The sequence below is a fragment of the Mesocricetus auratus genome, unplaced genomic scaffold (genome assembly GCF_017639785.1).
Source record: "Mesocricetus auratus isolate SY011 unplaced genomic scaffold, BCM_Maur_2.0 Super-Scaffold_100001, whole genome shotgun sequence".
Lineage (NCBI taxonomy): Eukaryota > Metazoa > Chordata > Mammalia > Rodentia > Cricetidae > Mesocricetus > Mesocricetus auratus.
The window spans coordinates 13,478,953-13,499,726 of NW_024429187.1; the positions used below are offsets into that span (position 1 = coordinate 13,478,953).

At 47.4% G+C, this 20,774-nt stretch overlaps 2 protein-coding genes across 4 annotated transcripts in view; one reads left to right on the top strand and one right to left on the bottom strand.

The window, feature by feature from the left end:
* Positions 1 to 15,680, bottom strand: part of Dnai7 (dynein axonemal intermediate chain 7) — a 56,490-nt gene extending 40,810 nt beyond the window's left edge. The window contains exons 1-5 of one of the 2 annotated variants that reach the window (XM_040743593.1): positions 15,571 to 15,680; positions 12,659 to 12,676; positions 9,527 to 9,608; positions 7,676 to 7,767; positions 3,463 to 3,564 (exon numbers count right to left, since the gene is read on the bottom strand). In XM_040743593.1, the coding sequence (XP_040599527.1) occupies positions 3,463 to 3,564; positions 7,676 to 7,767; positions 9,527 to 9,608; positions 12,659 to 12,676; positions 15,571 to 15,573 (297 nt within the window). In that variant the 5' untranslated portion in view covers positions 15,574 to 15,680. The remainder of the gene's footprint in view (positions 1 to 3,462; positions 3,565 to 7,675; positions 7,768 to 9,526; positions 9,609 to 12,658; positions 12,677 to 15,570) is intronic. The other variant, XM_040743594.1, reaches the window with a different exon arrangement.
* A 245-nt stretch (positions 15,681 to 15,925) lies between these two features.
* Positions 15,926 to 20,621, top strand: Etfrf1 (electron transfer flavoprotein regulatory factor 1). Of its 2 annotated transcripts, none has more exons than XM_040743598.1 (3): positions 15,926 to 16,072; positions 19,479 to 19,566; positions 19,645 to 20,621. In XM_040743598.1, exons 2-3 carry the CDS (start codon positions 19,516 to 19,518, stop codon positions 19,858 to 19,860), a joined length of 267 nt encoding a protein of 88 aa, XP_040599532.1. In that variant the 5' UTR covers positions 15,926 to 16,072; positions 19,479 to 19,515; the 3' UTR covers positions 19,861 to 20,621. The 2 variants fall into 2 exon arrangements, with proteins under 2 accessions (XP_040599532.1, XP_040599531.1); XM_040743597.1 differs by having other exon boundaries at positions 15,943 to 16,080.
* Positions 20,622 to 20,774: the final 153 nt, after the last annotated feature.

The following is a 20,774-nucleotide window of genomic DNA, read 5'->3' on the forward strand; positions in this document are numbered from 1 at the left end:
AATTCATCCCAGTGTTTCCACGGTATTTAAAATCCTTTTTGTACTCTCCCCATCAAGCAATCAATTTTACCCAAAGTCATCTCACGGTGGCTGCTGTAATCTCAATTTATTTTATCCATTTAAGACTCATCCATGTCCTTAGTCAGGAATGCATGTTACTGGAAATATGATACATGTGACTGGCTAGAGTTTCAAATGGAGCTTTAGACCCAATACGCATCCCAGGCTCTGACTGATTCAGCAGCCAGCATAAACTCTAGCATTACAGGCCGAGGTTACGCCCATGCACATGAACTAGCCCTAGAAGAGATCCGAGAGACGGGCTTCTAGACTGCAGACGGAGCCACGTTGGCTGTTGCTTAGAAACCTCACCTGTGCTTTCTTTCCTCCTGTCCCTTTCACTCAGGCGCTGGAAACATCTTTACAGGAACTAAAGCCAGTTTGTTTCTGCCTGGCGCACGGAGAGACCTCTCTGCTGTATTTCTTCAAATTCAGCTAAAGTGAAGCTCAGAGACTCCTAATCCAGAGGAGATTTGCCCACAATGCCCAGACGGGGCAGGCAAACAGGAAATAACATGGACTTGGGGGCAGCCTATGCCTGGATACTCTCTGGAGCTCTGTCAGGTCTGGAACCCTGTCCCCAAGCAGAACATGGGAAGCAGACAGCTCTTGGGTTAGTAAGGTCACGCACAGCTTTCTGTGCAAGGGACACATCAAGCCATGAGTCACCAAATCGCATGGTCTGAGGGCCAACGAGTGGAAAGAACCAAAGCTAGTGACATCACTAGACACCATTTCTCAGACCATGGGCGCGAAGCAGGGAGCAACTTCAAACCACCAGCTGTGGGTCCCAGCCTTCACTAGCTAACTGGCTGCTGGCCTCAGGAGCCAGCCAGAGCTGCTCTTGGGTTAACCTGTGATCTGCTTGGCCAGGTAAACGGACACAGGCTGCAGCTTCCCAGTGTAGTGCGAAATGAGTTTTACTCTTTGGGCTTTTTGAGGGGCCCGCCACCCGGCTCCCAAATAAATCATACACACAGCCTTAGCGTGGCTTGTTTCTAGGCAGCTTTTCTGAACTTAAATTATCCTGTCTACCTTTTGCCTCTCGGCTTTTCCTGTTCTCTTCTGAGTATCTCACTTTCCTTCTTACTCCGTGACTGACTGGGCGGCTGGGCGGCTGGGCGGCTGGGCGGCTGACTGACTGGGCGGCTGACTGACTGACTGGGCGGCTGACTGACTGGGCGGCTGGGCGGCTGACTGACTGGGCGGCTGGGCGGCTGACTGACTGGGCGGCTGACTGACTGGGCGGCTGACTGGCTGGGCGGCTGACTGGCTGGGCGGCTGACTGGCTGGGCGGCTGACTGGCTGGGCGGCTGGGCGGCTGTCCCTGATGTCCTCCTCATGTCTCCTTCTGTTTACACTCTCTGTCTGCCAGCCCCGCCTATCCTTGCTCCTGCCTCCCTGTTGGCCGTTCACCTCTTTATCAGACCATCAGGTGTTTTAGACACTCAGAATCACAGCTTCACCGAGTTAAACAAATACAGCATAAAAAAAAGTCACACACCTTACACCTGACAATAATATTCTGCCACATCCCGCAACTTTTACTTTTAATGCACAGGTATCTTGTGATGACAAGAACCTCATAAGCCAGCTTCTGCCAGCTTCAAACTTTTCTCCTATGGATTCCTGCCCTCGGGCCTTCATGCAAGAAAAGAGCCTGGCCTTGCTCTGGGGCATGCCTTGGTTTAGGGTGGTGGGCTGGTCAGCATTACGCCTTGGTTTAGGAGTGGTATGGCTGGTCTAGTCTGGGTTAGGCCATTGTTTAGAGATGTTGGGCTGGTCTGGGTTAGGTCATGGTTAGGGTGGTGGGATGGTCTGAACTTTTCTCCATGTCACTAATTGTTGGGCCTAAGAAAGGCTTGGATGTGAGGCCCAGTGTAAGCTCCTGAGCCTGACTTGAGTTTTGGGCTCAGATGTGAGGCCCAGTGTAACCTCCTGAGCCTGGCTAGAGTTTGTCGACCTGTCTCTGACCTGTAACCTCCGCGTGGGGGTGACTCAGCCAGACCTGATGCAAAATTGCCCCCTGCCTAGCTACCTGCCTGCTTGGTGGAATACTATTGGCCCTCACTCCTCACGTCACCTTACCCTATCCTAAGATTCCCATCCCCTACCTCAGCCCTATATAAGTTCCTGCATGTTGGAATAAATCGAGATCCTGCTTCGACAGACTCCGACTCAGTGTGGTTTTTTTTCTCCCTGGTAACTAATGGGGGGAGGGTCTGAGTCGTTGACACTCACCATCCCGCTCAGCCCCCGGGAAGAGGCCGGCTGGACTGGCCCTCTCCCAGCTCTACCTGCAGGGAGGACCCTGCAACTAATAAGAGTGTATTCACCTGCACGTCCTGCCTGACATCACTGGATTTGATTCCTTCCAGACGCCTCTTCTGCAGTATCAGTGAGAGGCCAGCATTCAGCCTATTCTGGATTTAGACTTGGCCTCCTCTCCAGGATCCGTCCCACATGTGACTGTAGGTGGGGCTGTGTTGTCATTGGGGTGTTTGGAGGGCATCATGGGGCGGATCATCAGGGTGGTTTCAGTCCCCGTGTGTCTCAGGGAACAGGGAGGCTGAGAGGATGGGGGGCAGCGGGGGGGGGGGGCTGAGACATGACAGGCTATGGGGATGAGAGCACAAACCCCTATCACTGAAGGGCCCCACCTGCCAGAGACTCAGGTGACGCCTCTCCTGAACAGTGACAGTTGCAACATCCTGTATCACTGCTGAGGGATGGATGAACACAAAGATGTAACCATGAACAGCTGGAGATAGTTTCATGATTGCCACAGTGTATTCAGATGTGACAATAGCCACAGTGTATTCAGATGTGACAATCGCCACAGTGTAGTGTATTCAGACACGAGCTGTCCTCTGGAAACAGTGCTGAAGGATCTGCCCTGATCACAGCTCCACACACCTTCCAGTTGAAAACAGACAAAACAGCGTGGACTGGGCTATACTGAAGCACCACAAAATCAGCTCACACAGATTCCCGAGAAGTGAGCAGTGAGGGAACATAAACGTGCCTAGTGTCCCTTTATTGACAAATAGCTTTCTACAACTGTATCAGTTTCTTTTGCCTGAACAATATATTTGTCAAATGAGAGGTTTTTAGAAAATTTGTTTGTATTTATGCATTTCTGTGTGTGCACTGCCTGCAGAGTCCAGAAGAGGGCGTCAGATTCCCTGGAGCTGGAGTAACAGGCGGCTGTGAGCCTGCTGATAAGGGATGCTGGGAACCCAACGCAGGCTCTCTCCAAGAACAGTGCGTGCGTGCTTGACCACTGAGCCATTTCACCATCCCAGATGTTCCTCTTAATACACTTTCCCAAGATAACAATTAGTACCAGACTCAGTTCCCTCATGGTCCCAGAAGTGTGAGCACGAGAGGAGACAGCCTCACCTGAGCCAGCGCTCTGGTTTCCCGTTTCAGTTTCTCTGCTTCAGGAAAACAGCCTTCTAGCAAGTTCAGTTCTTCAAGTTCTTCGTTTCTCCTCTCTAGGTCCTGCCACAGAAGGAGGCCACACTGATAGCTCTTCCATGATAGCATTCACAAGGAGCTTTTAAAACCCACGTGGCTGAATATATAGTTCCTGAATAAACAGCTCAGCCAATCTGGATAAAAGTGCTAATCCTGAGACAGTCTGGATCAGTAGCTGTAAGGCAGGATCTTTAGATGTTTGAAGGTTCCTTTGTGATCTGAGAATGAATCTTCACGAATGCCCATTGCCCCTACTGTGCATGGTACAGTCTCTACAGTGCATGGTAAGTCTCTACAGTGCATGATACAGTCTCTACAGTGCATGGTACAGTCTCTATGGTGCATGGTACAGTGTCTACAGTGCATGGTACAGTCTCTGTGGTGCATGGTACAGTCTCTACAGTGCATGGTACAGTCTCTACAGTGCATGGTAAGTCTCTACAGTGCATGATACAGTCTCTACAGTGCATGGTACAGTCTCTATGGTGCATGGTAAAGTCTCTACAGTGCATGATACAGTCTCTACAGTGCATGGTACAGTCTCTATGGTGCATGGTACAGTGTCTACAGTGCATGGTACAGTCTCTGTGGTGCATGGTACAGTCTCTACAGTGCATGGTATAGTCTCTGAGGTGCATGGTACAGTGTCTACAGTGCATGGTACAGTCTCTGTGGTGCATGGTACAGTCTCTGTGGTGCATGGTATAGTCTCTGAGGTGCATGGTACAGTCTCTGTGGTGCATGGTACAGTCTCTACAGTGCATGGTACAGTCTCTACAGTGCATGGTACAGTCTCTACAGTGCATGGTACAGTCTCTACAGTGCATGGTACAGTCTCTGAGGTGCATGGTACAGTCTCTGTGGTGCATGGTACAGTCTCTACAGTGCATGGTACAGTCTCTACAGTGTATGGTACAGTCTCTACAGTGCATGGTACAGTTTCTACAGTGCATGGTACAGTCTCTACAGTGCATGGTATAGTCTCTGAGGTGCATGGTACAGTCTCTGTGGTGCATGGTACAGTCTCTGTGGTGCATGGTACAGTCTCTGTGGTGCATGGTACAGTCTCTACAGTGCATGGTACAGTCTCTGAGGTGCATGGTACAGTCTCTGTGGTGCATGGTACAGTCTCTACAGTGCATGGTACAGTCCCTACAGTGCATGGTACAGTCTCTACAGTGCATGGTACAGTCTCTATGGTGCATGGTAAAGTCTCTACAGTGCATGGTACAGTCTCTGAGGTGCATGGTACAGTCTCTGTGGTGCATGGTACAGTCTCTACAGTGCATGGTACAGTGTCTACAGAGCATGGTACAGTGTCTACAGTGCATGGTACAGTCTCTACAGTGCATGGTACAGTCTCTACAGTGCATGGTACAGTCTCTATGGTGCATGGTAAAGTCTCTACAGTGCATGGTACAGTCTCTATGGTGCATGGTACAGTGTCTACAGTGCATGGTACAGTCTCTACAGTGCATGGTACAGTCTCTACAGTGCATGGTACAGTCTCTATGGTGCATGGTAAAGTCTCTAAGTGCATGATACAGTCTCTACAGTGCATGGTACAGTGTCTACAGTGCATGGTACAGTGTCTACAGTGCATGGTACAGTCTCTACAGTGCATGGTACAGTCTCTACAGTGCATGGTACAGTCTCTACGGTGCATGGTAAAGTCTCTACAGTGCATGGTACAGTCTCTATGGTGCATGGTAGTGTCTACAGTGCATGATACAGTCTCTACAGTGCATGGTACAGTCTCTACAGTGCATGGTACAGTCTCTACAGTGCATGGTACAGTCTCTACGGTGCATGGTAAAGTCTCTACAGTGCATGGTACAGTCTCTATGGTGCATGGTAGTGTCTACGGTGCATGGTACAGTCTCTACAGTGCATAGTACAGTCTCTACAGTGCATGGTACAGTCTCTGAGGTGCATGGTACAGTCTCTGTGGTGCATGGTACAGTCTCTACGGTGCATGGTACAGTCTCTACAGTGCATGGTACAGTCTCTGTGGTGCATGGTACAGTCTCTACAGTGCATGGTACAGTCTCTGTGGTGCATGGTACAGTCTCTGTGGTGCATGGTACAGTCTCTAGGGTGCATGGTACAGTCTCTGTGGTGCATAGTACAGTCTCTGTGGTGCATGGTACAGTCTCTGTGGTGCATGGTACAGTCTCTACAGTGCATGTGTCTCTGTGGTGCATGGTACAGTCTCTACAGGACACAGTACAGCCTCGGGTGTCTTAGCCTGAATCAAAGCCATGTCTCAAACGGCACTAGCTTGGGGCTGAGACTGTGAGAGGTAGTGGTGGCTGCACACAAGACCATCCTGATGGAGGGGGCAGTAATTACTTCTTCTAAATCCTAACCCTAAGAGTCGAAAATTTTACACTTTGTGTGTTAGAATGGAAAGAAGGCATTAAGGACACCAAAGGCAATAGTGTCCCGAGAAATAATCTATAATCGAGTGTTTTTGTGGATATGTTCTCAAAAATGTATGAACTGCACATAACAGGTTGAGGATATAAATCAAACATTTGTTTAGAATGGCAAGGCTTAGCATTCAAGTAAAACTTTAGATTAAAAGGCTGCAGCTGGTAAACAGCAAATCTTTAAAACTTTCTGATTTGACTGGCAGTGATACTAACATAGGTGATTTTTTTTCTTGGGCACAGGTTCTTACTATGTAGCCGTGGCTGGCCTGGAACTTGCTATGGAAACTAGTTTACCTCTGCTACCCGAGTGCTGGATCCAAGGCATGTGACACCACAGCTAACACGTATGTGATAGTTTGATAAAGGAGAATAGACATGCCAACATGTGGAAGTGGTGAGCTCACTGACACAACATGCTCTAAAGAAACAGCACACAATGCTACAGAGCAGAGCGTGGAGACCCAATCTGCTCAGAGGCAGCAGCAATGCTTGGTTCCCAAGGGGTGTGTGCGCACTAACGGTGTGTGTCTACTAACGGGGTGTGCCCACTAACAGTGTGTGTCCACTAACGGGGTGTGTGTCCACAAGCGTAGCTTTAGATCCCACATGGAGAAGCTCACTCGTACAGCTGGGAGGTGGCATGTGCCTGTGCTCCCAGCTACTCAGAAAGCTGAAACAGGAGGCTCACTTGAGATTGAAGTTTGAGTCTAGCTTCAGCAACACAACACAGCTCTGTCACACGGAGGAAACAGCAGCAGCCACCATCTGTTTAGTTGAGGTGCAGTGTCCAAGAATGCCACAATATCCGAAAGGCTAGGACCTTTTCCCATTGTGTGTGTGTGAGTGTGGGTGTGTGCACGTGTGTGTACAGGCAGACACTGACAATGAGTGTTCTTCCCTGGGTACTCTCCACCTTTATGTTTTATGGCAGGGTCCCCCTCTAAAACTGAAGCTCCTCAGCTTCGCTAGGCTAGCTGGCTGTGAGCTGCAGGGATCCCCATGTTTCTGCCCCTCAGTGCCAGAGCTGCAGGTAGCCAGTACACTTGGTTATTCAAGCCCAGCTTAGACTTCATGGTTTCAAGGCAGGCACTTTCCCACCGGAGACATCTCCAGCCCTGTTGCATCTTCTCCCCAGTTCTGTAATCTATCTGTGCAAGGTGAGCTTTTCTTCATATACTCGCGCTGAAACGTCTAACAAAATGCTCACATCGTCATGAGAGCCCATGTGTCTTCCGCTGAGCTAGATGCTGAGGAGATTTTTAAAACATTAACAGTGCAGCCAGGAACAGTGACATATGCCTTTAATCCCAGCACCTGAGAGGCAAAAGCAGACAGATCTCTGTATGAGGCCAGCTTGGTCTACACAGAGAGTTCCAGAACAGCCAAAGCTGAATAGAGAGACCCTGCTTAAAAAAAATCGGCTGGGCAGTGGTGGCGCACGCCTTTAATCCCAGCACTCGGGAGGCAGAGGCAGGCGGATCTCTGTGAGTTCGAGGCCAGGCTGGACCGACAGCCTCCAAAACAATACAGAGAAACCCTGTCTCGCAAAAAAAAAAAAAAAATCAGTTGGGTTCATCCCCCTAACTGAAAACATGTGTGAGGTGACGGCTGGGGACCGTCAGTGACTACAGGGCTGGGCACTGCTGCAGCCACGGACGCAGGGGTGGGGTCAGCATGGCGGCACTGCCAATCATACTTACTTTCTTTTCCAGCAGACGCCATTTCTCCTTCTCTTTCCTCTGTATCTCTAGCCTTTCCTGTTCTTCTTTTTCAAATCTCAGTCGAGCCTCCTCTGAAGAGCCAAAAAGAGACCAAGAATCAACTGCAGATATGCAACCACAGTGCTCAGTGTCTCAGACTCTTTTTTGTTTTGGTCTGCTTGCTTTGGCTTTTCGAGACAGGGTTTCTCTGTATAGCTTTGGAACCTGTCCTGTCCTGGAACTCCATCTATAGACCAGGCTGGCTCACACGCATAAGTACATCTAAAACAAAAATTTGAAATATATGTTGAAGGATATGACATAAACCCCAGACACAGATCCTGGTGCTGAACTTTTTTAGTCATTTGAAAAGGACTAATAAGGCCAGCAGGATGGCTCAGGTGACAAAGCCACTTGCCAACAAGCCACCTGATAACCAGAGTTTGATTCCCAGGTTCTCATGTGAGAGGAAAGGACTCCCACAAGTTGTCCCCTGGCTTCTACATGCATGGGAAAGTACCAGTGCCCTGGATAAAGAAAGAAATCTAAAAGCATCAGTTAGAAAACAAAAGAATGTGCTTTATTATCTACAAAAGACAAAGTATACAAAGTCAAGAGAGTATTTTACAAACCTGACTATAAATCTACAGACACCGAATCCTAGTACCCTTGACCGTCAGAGCACTCAGACTTTAAAAACCACTTTCTAGTATTTCAGTTGGCCAGTATTTTTATCAGTGCTTAACTCTAATGAATGAGATCGCTGGTTTAACTGGCAAACAGCTATTGCTGAACATCAGGGAGGTGGGCTCAGGGTTGAGAGCATGCGCTGTTCCTGCACTGGACCCAAGCTCAGTCCTTAGCACCCACAGCATACAGCTCACTCGGCCAGCAACCAGCTCAGAGGAACCAACACCACCTCTGGCTCCTGTGGGCACCTGAGCTCACTTGTGCATACTTTACACATACACATAATCAAAAATAAACGACACAAGTCTTTTTAAAACCCTCAGGGTAAAAAAAAAGGTTAGGCTGTTGTATTTTTTGCTGATGTATATTGCTCATCTTTAATAAACTTAGGTTCAAAATTCTTACCACACAATCAGCACCAATGCCCCTATCTTCATTAGTAAATATGAACACTTTATGGCAGCCTTGACAAAATCAACAAATAAAATATGGGCTGATCAGCTGGATTTGAATTTCTGATGAGCATTGATTTTGTGTTGTTGTTGATTTAAATATAGACAAATACTGTGTGGTGATGGGGGTCCTTCTGAGCATGTATGGCCTTATTGGTTGGTGAATAAAGCACTGTTGGCCAATAGGGAAGGGAGGTGGGACTAGGAGTCGAGGAGGATTCTGGGAAAAAGAGGCACAGTCAGTCACCATGTAGGACTCGAGAGGAGTAAGAGGTCCGGACTCTTTCTCCGGTAAGAGAACACCACGTGGAAATACTCAGATTAGCAGTTATAGGTTAATAATTAAGTCAGAGCTGGCCAATGAGAAACCATTGCAAACGGCCAACAGCTTCATAATTAATATAGCGTCCTGTGTGTTCACTTGGGACTGATGCAGCTCGGGGCCCAGGCTGATGGGAAGAATTCTCGCTACAGTGTAGAGCAAAACACCAAAAGATCAGTGGGTGGTCAGAGCCTGGACGTCGGAGTCCTGAACTCTGTCTGCCCACTCGGATCTGACTGTGTGCACGCTGAGCGTGCTGACTGGTGTTTCTGAGTACACTCTACCTATAGGAATCCCTCATGAGACTAGAGCCTGTTGGAAATGCTGAGTGTGTGTCAGAATCGGCCTGTGGTGACGTTCTGTGCGGCCCTGCGCAGCATTCCGTACCTTCCTCCTTCTGGCGTCTCTCTTCCTCCTCCTGCAGGAGCCGCAGTCGCTCAGCTTTGGTGATCTTTTTCTTGCCGGCAGACTTGACGAGGAGCACAACATGAAAGAGGCTGTCAGCGCAAGTCATTTAAGCACACATTCCCTCAGATAATGATTACAGCTGCTGCAGGGATGGCTCAACAGACAAGGGACTTAATGCTCCTCCCAGCACCCAAGTCAGGCAACTCACAACCACCTGGAACTCCAGCTCCAGGGATCTAATGCTCTCTTCTGGCTTCTTCATGCACCCGCAGTGCATATAAAATCACACACACACACACACACACACACACACACACACACACACACACACATTTAAAAAATAAATCTTAAAAATAGCAATTATGAAAACAATTACTGATTTTAGGAAACCAATTTTCATGTACAGTAATTCAATAGGTAAGAGAGCCAATTAGTACCCAGCACAGACTATGAGCCCTACAGAGATCTGTCTGAAAATAAACAATACAGATAATCATATAACGCCTTCCACAGCAGGGACAACCCTGGCAAGAGTGTGTGAGGGAAGTAACTGTTGAGCTTCCAACTTGTGGAGTCAAGTAAAACACCACCCATGGTGCGAGTCTGAAACTGCGCATCTGTAGACACTGAAGATGCTTCTACAGCGGGCAGGCTTTCAGTTCCTTTGCAGGTTTGGAGGGAAGAGTGGTGCTTCAGCTTGTGTTCAAAGACTCTTTCTGCTCAGGGAGAGGTGACATAGGAAGAGGGCAAGCACGCAGCCAGCAGGGAGGCAGCTGGAGACCAGCAAACTCAGCAGGCTCCGGGAGACTCCACAGAGGGGTCAGGAAGAGTTGAGTGTGCAGAAAGCTGGAACCCCAGCTGAGGTGTGGAGGGGCACAGCTGTGCGTCCCAGTAACTGCTACACAGACACACAAAGCTGAGGTGGGGGGGGGGTCTGGCAGTGCATCCTAGTAACTGCTACAGGGTCACAGAGAGTGTGCAATGGTGTTTCCTGAAGAAATGTTTAACTGCATAAATACTCAGCACATATTCACATAGACATTCCTTCTGAGTGTTTGTAGACGCACTGGGCTCCCACATGTTTATTCAACAAACACGATTAAGTTTCCGCTGTAGACCGGGTGCAGCACTAAGCGTTACAGATACAAACATAAGTGTGGTAAGCGGTGGATTACGCTGCTCAGGGTAGAGCATTCCCTAGTGTGTACAGGCCTCAGAAGACAGCTGCGGCCAAGTCTGCGGATCCCTCTCTGCTCAATCTCTGGGACCTCGGGTAGAGGAGAGAGCAGCCTCCTGTAAGTAAGGTGTCCTCTGACTGCCACACACAACATGATCCAAGACTTGCAACTGAGGTTCATCCTAACTCAGGTGCTGAGAGCCCAAAGGGTAGACACTCATTCCTTAATATTAGTTACAGGACTCTGTGAACGCCGAAGTTCACATATTCAAGCCACTTATAAAGAGACAGTGTTTGCATGCAAACTATGTGTGTCCTCTCCTACACTTCTACAGGCAACCACATCCAGTCTAGACAGCTGCTACATTTAGTTTACTGTTCAGGAGTAACTCACAGAAAAGTCTGCATGTGTTCTCTGCAGACGGGATTTCCCAAATATTTATTTCTTTATCACTAAAACATTCCAAATTGTTTCTTCTAACTTTCTGATTCACGCAGTACACAGTACATGTTATCTATTACCACATTTAATTAAACATTTATGTGAGTATGAGTGTTTGCCTGCATGTCTGTCTGTGCACCATGGGCATTCCTGGGGCTCAGAGGCCAGAGGAGGCTGTCAGATGCCCTGGAACTAGAGTCATAGAACTGAGAACCACCACGTGGATGCTGGGAACCAAACTCAGGTCCTCTGCAAGAGCAGCCAGTGCTCATCTCTGTAACCCCTATTAGCCCCCGCCTTTTTCAGACAAGGTCCTATTGCACAGCTGAGGCTGGATTAGAACTTGTGGCCCTCTGGGCACTGAGATCACAAGAGAGCACCACCATGCCCAACCTTCTGGTCACACTTCTGAAGAACATTCTTAATGTGTTTGGTTTCATCCATGAGTACAGAGCCCACAGATAAGGAGGGTCGAATGTAACTGTGTTTTCAAGAGTTCAATTTAAGGACAATAGATCACTGAGATATGCTTTAAGGCAGGTAGATTAGACCTACCTCCTGTTGTGTTCAGGGAGATAAACAAAGTGAGAGTTCTGACCACAGACGGGTGATGACCAGAGGTGGCCACTGCTGAGCTCCATGAACTGCTACTTTAGAGGACCTCAGACACGGAGTGACCAGCTTGAGTATTCCATGACTAGAACAAATGCAACTGATTTTTAATTGCTTTAGTACACTTTATTTTGGGGGACAATGTCTGGCCATAGTTTTTGGGGCTTTTTGGTTTGTGCCTGTTTTTTGGGGGGGTGTTTTGTTTTGGGCCCAGACTGCACTCAATCCCACGATCTTCCTATTCCAACCTCCACTGTATCTGGAATTACAGGGTGAGACAACATGCCACACTTGAGAAGTGATTTTTTAAAAAATGAAAAAAAGTTCAAGTAAATCCAAATCTACTGGTAGGCTAAATCTGGCCTGTAACAAAAGATTAAAATTTCTGCTTTAAACTAGTGATGTACAAAGTAAAGAGGGAAAAGACATCCAGACATGAGGCAACATGTCCCTTAGCCAACCTCAATTTCTACCCAGTACAAACAAAAGCAGAAAAACACAAGCATCGTGCTGCCTTGCAGTCCCTGGGTCACTCACAGCAGGTCTGTACCTACGTTTTAGGTTTGTCTGGAATGAATAAAAGGAGGGTTGAACCCAGCATACTTCACAGTGGAAGTAAAAACTGAACCCTCAAATCCAGGTGCAGGTCAGAGCTAAAGTCCATCTATAAATCGTGTCTTTTTCAGACTAGAAATATAACCAAACGTGAGATACATCTGTAAATTATCCTTCTGTGATTTAAATAATGTTATTATCTAAAAGATGAGCTTACTATATTCTATAAACTACAACTAAGCAATTACTTTAAAATTCCACAGAAGTTTATTTGTACAATACATCCATAAAAACTATCTGTTTTGAAAACATAATTTCTACATACCTTTTTTGGTTTGGGACCCTAGAAAGTTGGAAAACAAAAGCATTGACACATTTTAAAAACGGTTTCAGATACTTTGAACAAGCAGCACATGAAACATAAGTTAGGGGAAGCTGGCAAGGGCCCAAGGGAATTCTCTTTGTGCCTTCTCTGCAACTTTTCTATGACGCCAGTTACTTTAAACTAGAAAGATGCTGTTAAAAAAAAGGCAGAGTAAACTAAAAGAGCATGCAGAAAACCCACAAGATTTCCCCCAAGCATCTTCCGGAAGTACTATGACAGATTTGCAGATGGGGGTGCTGTCTAATAAAGGAATCTTTCTGTTACGTAAGATTGGTGGTTTTTATGGTAAGGCAATCAGTTTTTTAAAGTCTGCCAATCAATGATAAAATGAAGACTGTGCAGCCCACATGTTGTAGAGTCAGCTGCCCATTTTGAAAAAGCACAGTATTCCCAGACTGATTTACAATTGCAAGTACTTCTCGGTAATACTATTTGTTCCTGCGCAGTCCTGTGTGTCCATCGGCCTTCTGGTAAAGGATTAATAAGGGACTGTGTGAGTGTTACCCATGTTACATATCTGAAGAGCCATAGGAAGTACAGGTTCAAGCCACAAGAGCATTATTATAATACGCAAGTGCTGAAGTCAGCACACATTAAAGGCATCTTCCTGAAAGGGTGCGCACATTTCAGAAATTCGCTCTGTAGCTATTTGCTGGTGCACGGGCAAGGCACTCTAAAGTGTAGCTAGAGCTACAGAGAGAAGAATAATGGTGGCCATGCTCTGGCGATTTTTACAAATGATTTTCATCCTGGCTATACTGCTTCCTATCACAATGGGTAACATACTTCCATCTTGAAACAAACACTGTATGGCAGACCATATAAACATCCCTGCCCTACTCTCAAGCAGCCATTCTTAGAGGTGATGGGCACATTTTTATTTTTCACTAGTACTTCTGACACGAAGCAGGTTTGGGAAAACTCCCACCCTTGTCTTTCGAGTAAACACAAGAGCCACCAAGGAGTAAAACCGTTCTCAAACCCTAAGCGGTGAAGGGTGCCACTGCTCTCTGAAGGAGAAGCTCTTTGAGAAATCCATACTCCTGGACCTACAGTGTACGCAGTTGCTCCCCTTCCCGTGTGTAATTCCTTAGATTGCGGGGGGGGGGTTGTGCTGTAGAATATTATTTTAAGGTGCGTGACTTTTGTTTATGCTGCATTTGTTTAACTCTGTGAAGCTGTGATTCTGAGTGTCTAAAACACCTGATGGTCTGATAAAGAGCTGAACGGCCAACAGGGAGGCAGGAGCAAGGATAGGCGGTGCTGGCAGACAGAGAGTGTAAACAGAAGGAGACATGAGGAGGACATCAGGGACAGCCACCCAGCCGCCCAGCCGCCCAGTCAGTCACGGAGTAAGAAGGAAAGTGAGATACTCAGAAGAAATGTAAACGCCCAAGGAAAAAAGGTAGATGGGTTAATTTAAGAAAGGCTGCTCGCAACAAGCCAAGCTAAGGCCTTCATAACTAAGAATAAGCCTCTGAGTGTGATTTACTTGGGAGCTGGGTGGTAGACACTTTAAAAAGCCCAACGAGTAAAACATCCCACAAAAGGGTTAAATTGTATCTTTTCAAATTTTCATGCTGTAATCTTAACTTCTTGTGTGTCAGCATTTGACCCACTTAGAAAAAAGGCTTCACCAAGTTAAGATGACCCCATATTGAATTGGGTGGACCTCTGGATCAATATAGCTGGTACCCATGTACAAAGAGGAATCTTGAATGGAGATCCTCACAAAAAGATCAATTGTCACGTGAAAAAATGAGGTTACACTGCTACACCCCAAGGCACTGTTAAAACTAGTGAGGTCTGAATAAATTCCTCCAGACTGACTCCAACCTCAGGTGCACAGTCTCCAGAATGGTGATGCAGGCAGTTTCTGAAGCTTAAGCCACCGTGTTCATGGCACCGTGTTCCCTGGAAACCCCCGAGGCATTAGATTTGAAGTCATAACTCCCTGGAACCTACATTTTAAGCAAATCGCCCAAGTGTCTTAGAAGTAAAAGCTGCGCGGTCAGACTTTGAGAGGCAGTGCTAGGCAGATCTGGCGGGGGGGAATACAAACCCACGCTTCCATGGAGCAGACAAGCGCCTATTCTTGTCATCTGCCAGCAGTTTTAACTTGGCTTAAGACCCATCGGGGTCCTGCTAGGGGAGTTCTCCACTTCCCACTTCTTCCCTCCACTTAGGGAAAACCCGCATTTATATTTCAATAAAGGATTGAAAAGTGCCACCGCTTCAAGTACACCAGCTGCTACCGTGGCAGTCACTCTGCTCAAGTTGCCTGTTGCAGGAGGGCTGGAATCCTCGGGGTCTCTGACTTCCAGCCAGCCACCATCAAGAATGCACTCTGAATTTCCATTACAAAATGAGCTGCATTCTCATTCTCCAGGTCCGATGAATGTGATAGCATTCTCCAGCGTCTTGCTGGAGAATGAGAGAGACAGTCCGTGTTGGACTGTCTCCTTGGTGAAGACAGGAGAGTTGGAACACAGGAAAAACAGAAGGGGTGGAGGGGGCTTTATTATGTTGAGTGCGTGCAGGCTGACTACCTAGAGGCAAAACAATTCGGGCTCCTACGAAAGAGCACACACAGGGACTTCCAAGCTGACTAAGCTGCGGGTCTGGAAGCATTCCTGACCGGTTGTAGTCAGCCTAAGACTAGGAACGTGCATCCCGGGGAAGGCACTAGGGAAGGACCGAGCTCCACGTTTAGCTGCGGGAGAGGTGTGGATGCCGCCACCCCCGGCTGGCACAGCTGGTTTGGGACTGCGCCCGTCCGCCGGCCCGCCTCCAGCAGCGCTGCAGCGGATTCCGCGCTCGCCCTTCCCGTCTCCTTCGTGTTCCCGGCTTACCATGAGAGAAGGAGGAGGAGGACTTGGCGAAGGGAAAAGTCGGAACTGCGGCGCCCGAACGCTCACGGTTGTCAGGACGACAGGCCACGCCCACTCACCAATCCCGGCGCTCTGCGAAGGTCCGCCTGCGCAGTCGCACTGTAGCCTTCCGGTGGGAGTCCTGTCCTTGTCGTGGACTGGTTGCCCGAGCCCCATCCCCACTTCCGACACAAGCCCGGCCCCTCACCGCGGCCGGAGTCCGCCCACTTCTGCCTGGCGCCCCGCCCTCATCCATCCCTCAGGGATCCCAGGGGCTCTCAGCCCCGCCCACTCCTGCCTGGCGCCCCGCCCCGATCCCCGCATGTTCCCAGCCCCGCCCACTCCTGCCTGGCGCCACGCCCACTTCCGACAGGCGGCCCGCCCCTCCCAGGGCTGCGGCCCATGGGACGTTTACGGCCCTGGTGCCGCAAAGCGCTGAGTGTGGCGGTGCGATCGGCTCGTTTCCCGGAACCCGGGGCTGCAGGTGGTGAAGTATGCTTTAGGAGCGGGCTGCTGCGAGCGGGAGGGGGGCTCCCAGGCTGACCCGGAGCTCGTGGGCATCCTCCTCCCGAGCCTGGGGTTACCGCCGTGGGCCGCCACGCCCGGCCCTGCACAGGGGTTTCTCCCTGGCTTCTGTGCGCCCGGGCGAGCCCTTCCCCGGGGGTCTGGGGCAGGGATGGCGCCAGCCCGCTACTGGGTGAGGCCGGCGGGTCGCCAGGAGGGCACTTGGCCAAGTAGGCGAGGCAGATGGGCTCCCAGAGGGCGGTCGTTACCTAGAGATTAAAAGTAGTGATCGTGGTGGTCTAGTTTCTATGTAAAACCTCGCCCTTTCCCCAAAGAGCTGCCCACACAAGAATCGAAAGTGACCTGAATTGACTCCCAGGTGAAGGTCCAGTCAGCCCTTACTGTCCCAAGGTCAACCATTCAGTTGTGCTGTTGCAGCGGTCCTCAGAATTTGAGCCCCTCCCCATGTGAAGAAGGGGCACTCTGCACCAACAAGCAACCTAGTCAGTTCTCTATCCCAGCCTAAGACCTGTCTAAACTGCTAAACACCAGATGCAGTAATTCCCCTCGCCCAAATTCCAACTTAATGTCCTATCCCTCACACGTTCGCTAAATGTTCTACTCGGAAGTATTACTGACAGCTGGTTTTTGCGGGTTAAAGTTACTGGTTGCATTAACAGTTATGACCTTAAGGGCCTCTGAACCTTGGTAAGGAGATTAAAAAAAAAAAAAACTATCCACTGTCCTCCCTTGAGAATGATTGTTTTAAACAGGCTATAGCTTGCTGTCAAATTGTATCTATGTAAACTTAATTTCAAATCACAGTTTTAGTAGTCATTCCTCAACAAGAGAGCCCAATGACTATGTATGCCCCCATCCCCTGCAAAATTGTTTAAGCACTCCGGTTAATATTGTGGGTTAAACACTGGTTTCAGTGCCTTACAGAATTCCACTAAATCTTAAGGAAAAAATAAAATTTAAAAAGGGAGAGATGATGACAACAGTAAGACTTTAGAAGCTGGAGAACATGTCGACTGTGACTTAGCACACTAGAAAACCTAAGTGGACACCATCATTCTCAAGGGAGGACAGGTAGAATTAACTAGGGCCTATCCACCTCAGCACTAAACCCAAACCAAAGAACTCAGCATGATTACCTGTGTTTAGGACAGGGTGTCCTATGTCACTTCAGTCACAGCTCTCCTTAATAAACACGGGGTCTGCCCCTGCTTCTGCTCCCCCCAGCTCAGCAGTTTTGGTCGAATATGATGCTATGACTTCAAGAATCTCCCATTTTCTGCAAGTTAGTCCTTAGTTAATCTTGAAAGAAAATCTACTTTGAAATTTTAAAAAACTTTTCCTGGATAATTGAGTCCCAAGGTTGTTGGGTGGCACTGAGATGCCAGCAGCCAGAAGGGACAGAATGGAGGGCTGGGAAGTGGAGTCCCATAAGAATTCAAAAGGGACAGAATGGAGGGCTGGGAAGTGGAGTCCCGTAAGAATTCAAAAGCAGGGGAGAGTGGTTGTGCCCTAGAGAGGACACCATCGGGGAGGCAGGACACAGCGACACAGTGTGCCTTCCAGGAACAGGGACAGGAATGGGAAGAGTGTGCCAGATGATGACAGTGGTAAGAATTTGGTCACAGTAAGGGGAGAAGCTATGATCCCATTGTTGAGGATAACCGGAACCAGCTTGTTCATGTTTGGATACAAGTGTTGGAATTACTGACAGGAAGCTAAAATGAAAATAAATCCTGTAATGTGGGAATTAAATGTTCCCGGATTATTTAAAGATCAGTATGAAAACCACACACATGCTTATAGCACCAGTGCATGCCTTTCCTCAGGGCTTAAGAGGCCCAGACAGACAGTCCCCATGGTGCAGCAGCTCTCAACACAGAGGTCGAGACACCTTTGGAGTCAAATACCCTTTCACAAGGGTCACCTAAAACCATTTGCTTACCAGATATCTACATTTCCACTCATAAGAGGATCAAAATTAGTTGTGAAGTGTAATGTGCATTCTCCCCACCAGCCACTTGGGTTCTGCCTGTCTCAGCCCCCAAAATAGCACACCAGACACTGTATTATGAAGCTGTTGGCCGTTTGTTTGGTTTCTCATTGGCTAGCTCTGACTTAATTATTAACATATAACTGCTAATCTGAGTATTTCCACATGGTGTTCTCTTACTGGAGAAAGGGTCTGGATCTCTTACTCCTTCAGTGTCCTACATGGTGACTGACTGTGCCTCTGTTTTCCAGAATCCTCCTTGACTCCTAGTCGCATCTATCTTGCTTCCCTATTGGCCAACAGTGCTTTATTTAACCAACCAATAAGACAACATGTACACAGAAGGAGGAACTGTATTAAAGGGTCACAACATTGGGAAGGTTGAGAACCACTGTGGTAGTACATCTTGCTTCCTAAACTATCCCATCCATGTGGTGGATTATAAATCCACTTGCCTCTATGTGAACTAGGTTCCTAGAAGAAGTTACTTTACAGTGGAGAATACTGGTTTTTTACTCAGCCGTAACAGAACACAATGGAATTGTGCCTACCTGATAAAGATGCAATGTAAGAGCTTAGAAGTGGGAATCTATTTAGGTTTATCTAATAAGGCCTTTGCCACCTAAGCATTAAGAAGCGTGGTCTACATCATAGGTGCTGCCTGCTTCCTGTGGAACCTCTTTTCAAATACTTCATAAACTAAATACTTCAAATAAACTAAACCAGTTTCTTTTAGTTCTTGCCTCTGGGAACAGCTTTCTGGATCTGGACTCTTCGTGTCTCCCAAGTAAAGACGCCTAAGCCTCAAGAACAGGGTAGACAGTGTTACTTTTGGTAAGGAAACAGGTTTAGAAAAATTAAGAGTGCCTTGATTATAAAAGCTCTCAACACAAATCATCATTCTGGGGCATAGGAGGTCTCAGTGGGCAAAGCACTTACACAAGCAAGAAGACCTGTGTAAAGACTTGGGTCTGTAATCCCAGTGTGCCTGCAGGCAGATGGCAGAGAGAGGCAGGAATCCCTGAATGGCAGGGCTAACTGTTTGTGGAGAAGCACTGAACCGCTGACCTGAGGTCATGGCCTGCACATGCATACCGTGTCCAAGTGCACATCTGCATTCAAAGATGACAAACAAGCTTACCATTTCCCCAATGTGTAAGATCTGTGATTAAGATTACATAGCAGTAGCCGGGCGGTGGTGGCGCACGCCTTTAATCCCAGCACTCGGGAGGCAGAGGCAGGTGGATCTCTGTGAGTTCGAGGCCAGCCTGGACTGATAGCCTCCAAAACAAAACAGAGAAACCCTCTCTCGTAAAAACAAAACAAAACAAAATTACATAGCAGTTATGTGAAAGAAAATCTTCCTTTTCTTTAGGTATGTTACATATAGAAGTGGATTAATTCCATGTTAAATGAAAATGGCCAATTCTTTACGAGGAGAAGTACTGGCTCTCTATAAAAATGTAAGTAATTATGCTGCCAACCTTACAAATGTTACTGTGTGACATGCATTGCTTAGAGATGCATCTTTCTTTTTAAAGCTGCTGTATCTTGGACGGGACTATCCAAAAGGAGCAGACTATTTTAAAAGGCGTTTGAAGAATGTTTTCCTTAAAAACAAGGACGTGAAAGACCCAGAGAAGATCAAAGAGCTTATTGCACGGGGAGAATTTGTAATGAAGGAGCTAGAGGCCTTATACTTCCTTAGAAAATACAGAGCTATGAAGCAACGATACTATTCAGATACCAACAACTAACCAATCATTGCCACCAATGCCTGGCTGACAATCAGTGCTGTTTGTGTGTATCAACTATTATAAAATAATCCAATTTACAATGGCAAGATAAATGTTTAAAAAAAAACCAGTTGCCCTACTGTACTAAAATACAATTCAACCTCACAGATACTGAGAGCTTTACTCATAATCCTTTATGCTCAAGTTTTAATATAGTTACTTTAGCACATTGCATGAGAATACAATTGTGAATGAAAATACGCCTAATTTTCTAACCTGCTATAGCCAATTATCCTTAGTCTATTTCTCCATTTACTGATAAGACTGTAATTAGCAAGTGAATGGTGTCTGACACGGTTACCCTTTAGCGTGTGAGCCCTTGTTTGGTTTTTCCCTCCATCTAGTGTGTGGAAGTGCATTTCAAGGGTCTCTACACCTCCTCAAAAATGATTTGAATGCAGTTATCAAAATAAGACACATGAAAGTGACTTTGACCTGGAGATGCTCAGTAGATGGCTGGCATTCTATAGCTATTATTCCCATTATTCTTGGTGCTGCTAACTCCCCTAAGTCCCAAAATCACCTGTCCTGCTTGGACTAGCTTTCATGAGGAATGGTAATGTTCCTGTTTCCACGATTAATGCAGGCATTCTTTTTGTTTGCCCATAACAAAGCTAATGTGCAGTGGACCTAGCACAATCACGACTGCAAGTTTATGCAAAAACTTAAAACATTTATGTAATATTTTTAGCAACTTTACAAATAAAGAACTTTCCAACTCAGAGCTGCAAAAAAAAGTGTCTACTTAAAGAGTTTCCAATCAACTACCTGGCAGAAGGTGCAAATTTCCATAAGAAACAGCCACTGTCAGGGCTGAGGTGTAGCTCCATGTGAAGTGCCTGCATAACAAAAGTGAGGTTCTGGACTTGAGCCTC

Excerpts from the sequence above, each read along its gene's own strand:
- Etfrf1 (XM_040743598.1), top strand. The coding sequence starts at position 19,516 with ATGAAAATGGCCAATTCTTTACGAGGAGAAGTACTGGCTCTCTATAAA. Across the intron at positions 19,567-19,644 it reads TACTGGCTCTCTATAAAAAT|CTGCTGTATCTTGGACGGGA; the intron begins GTAAGTAATTAT and ends TTCTTTTTAAAG.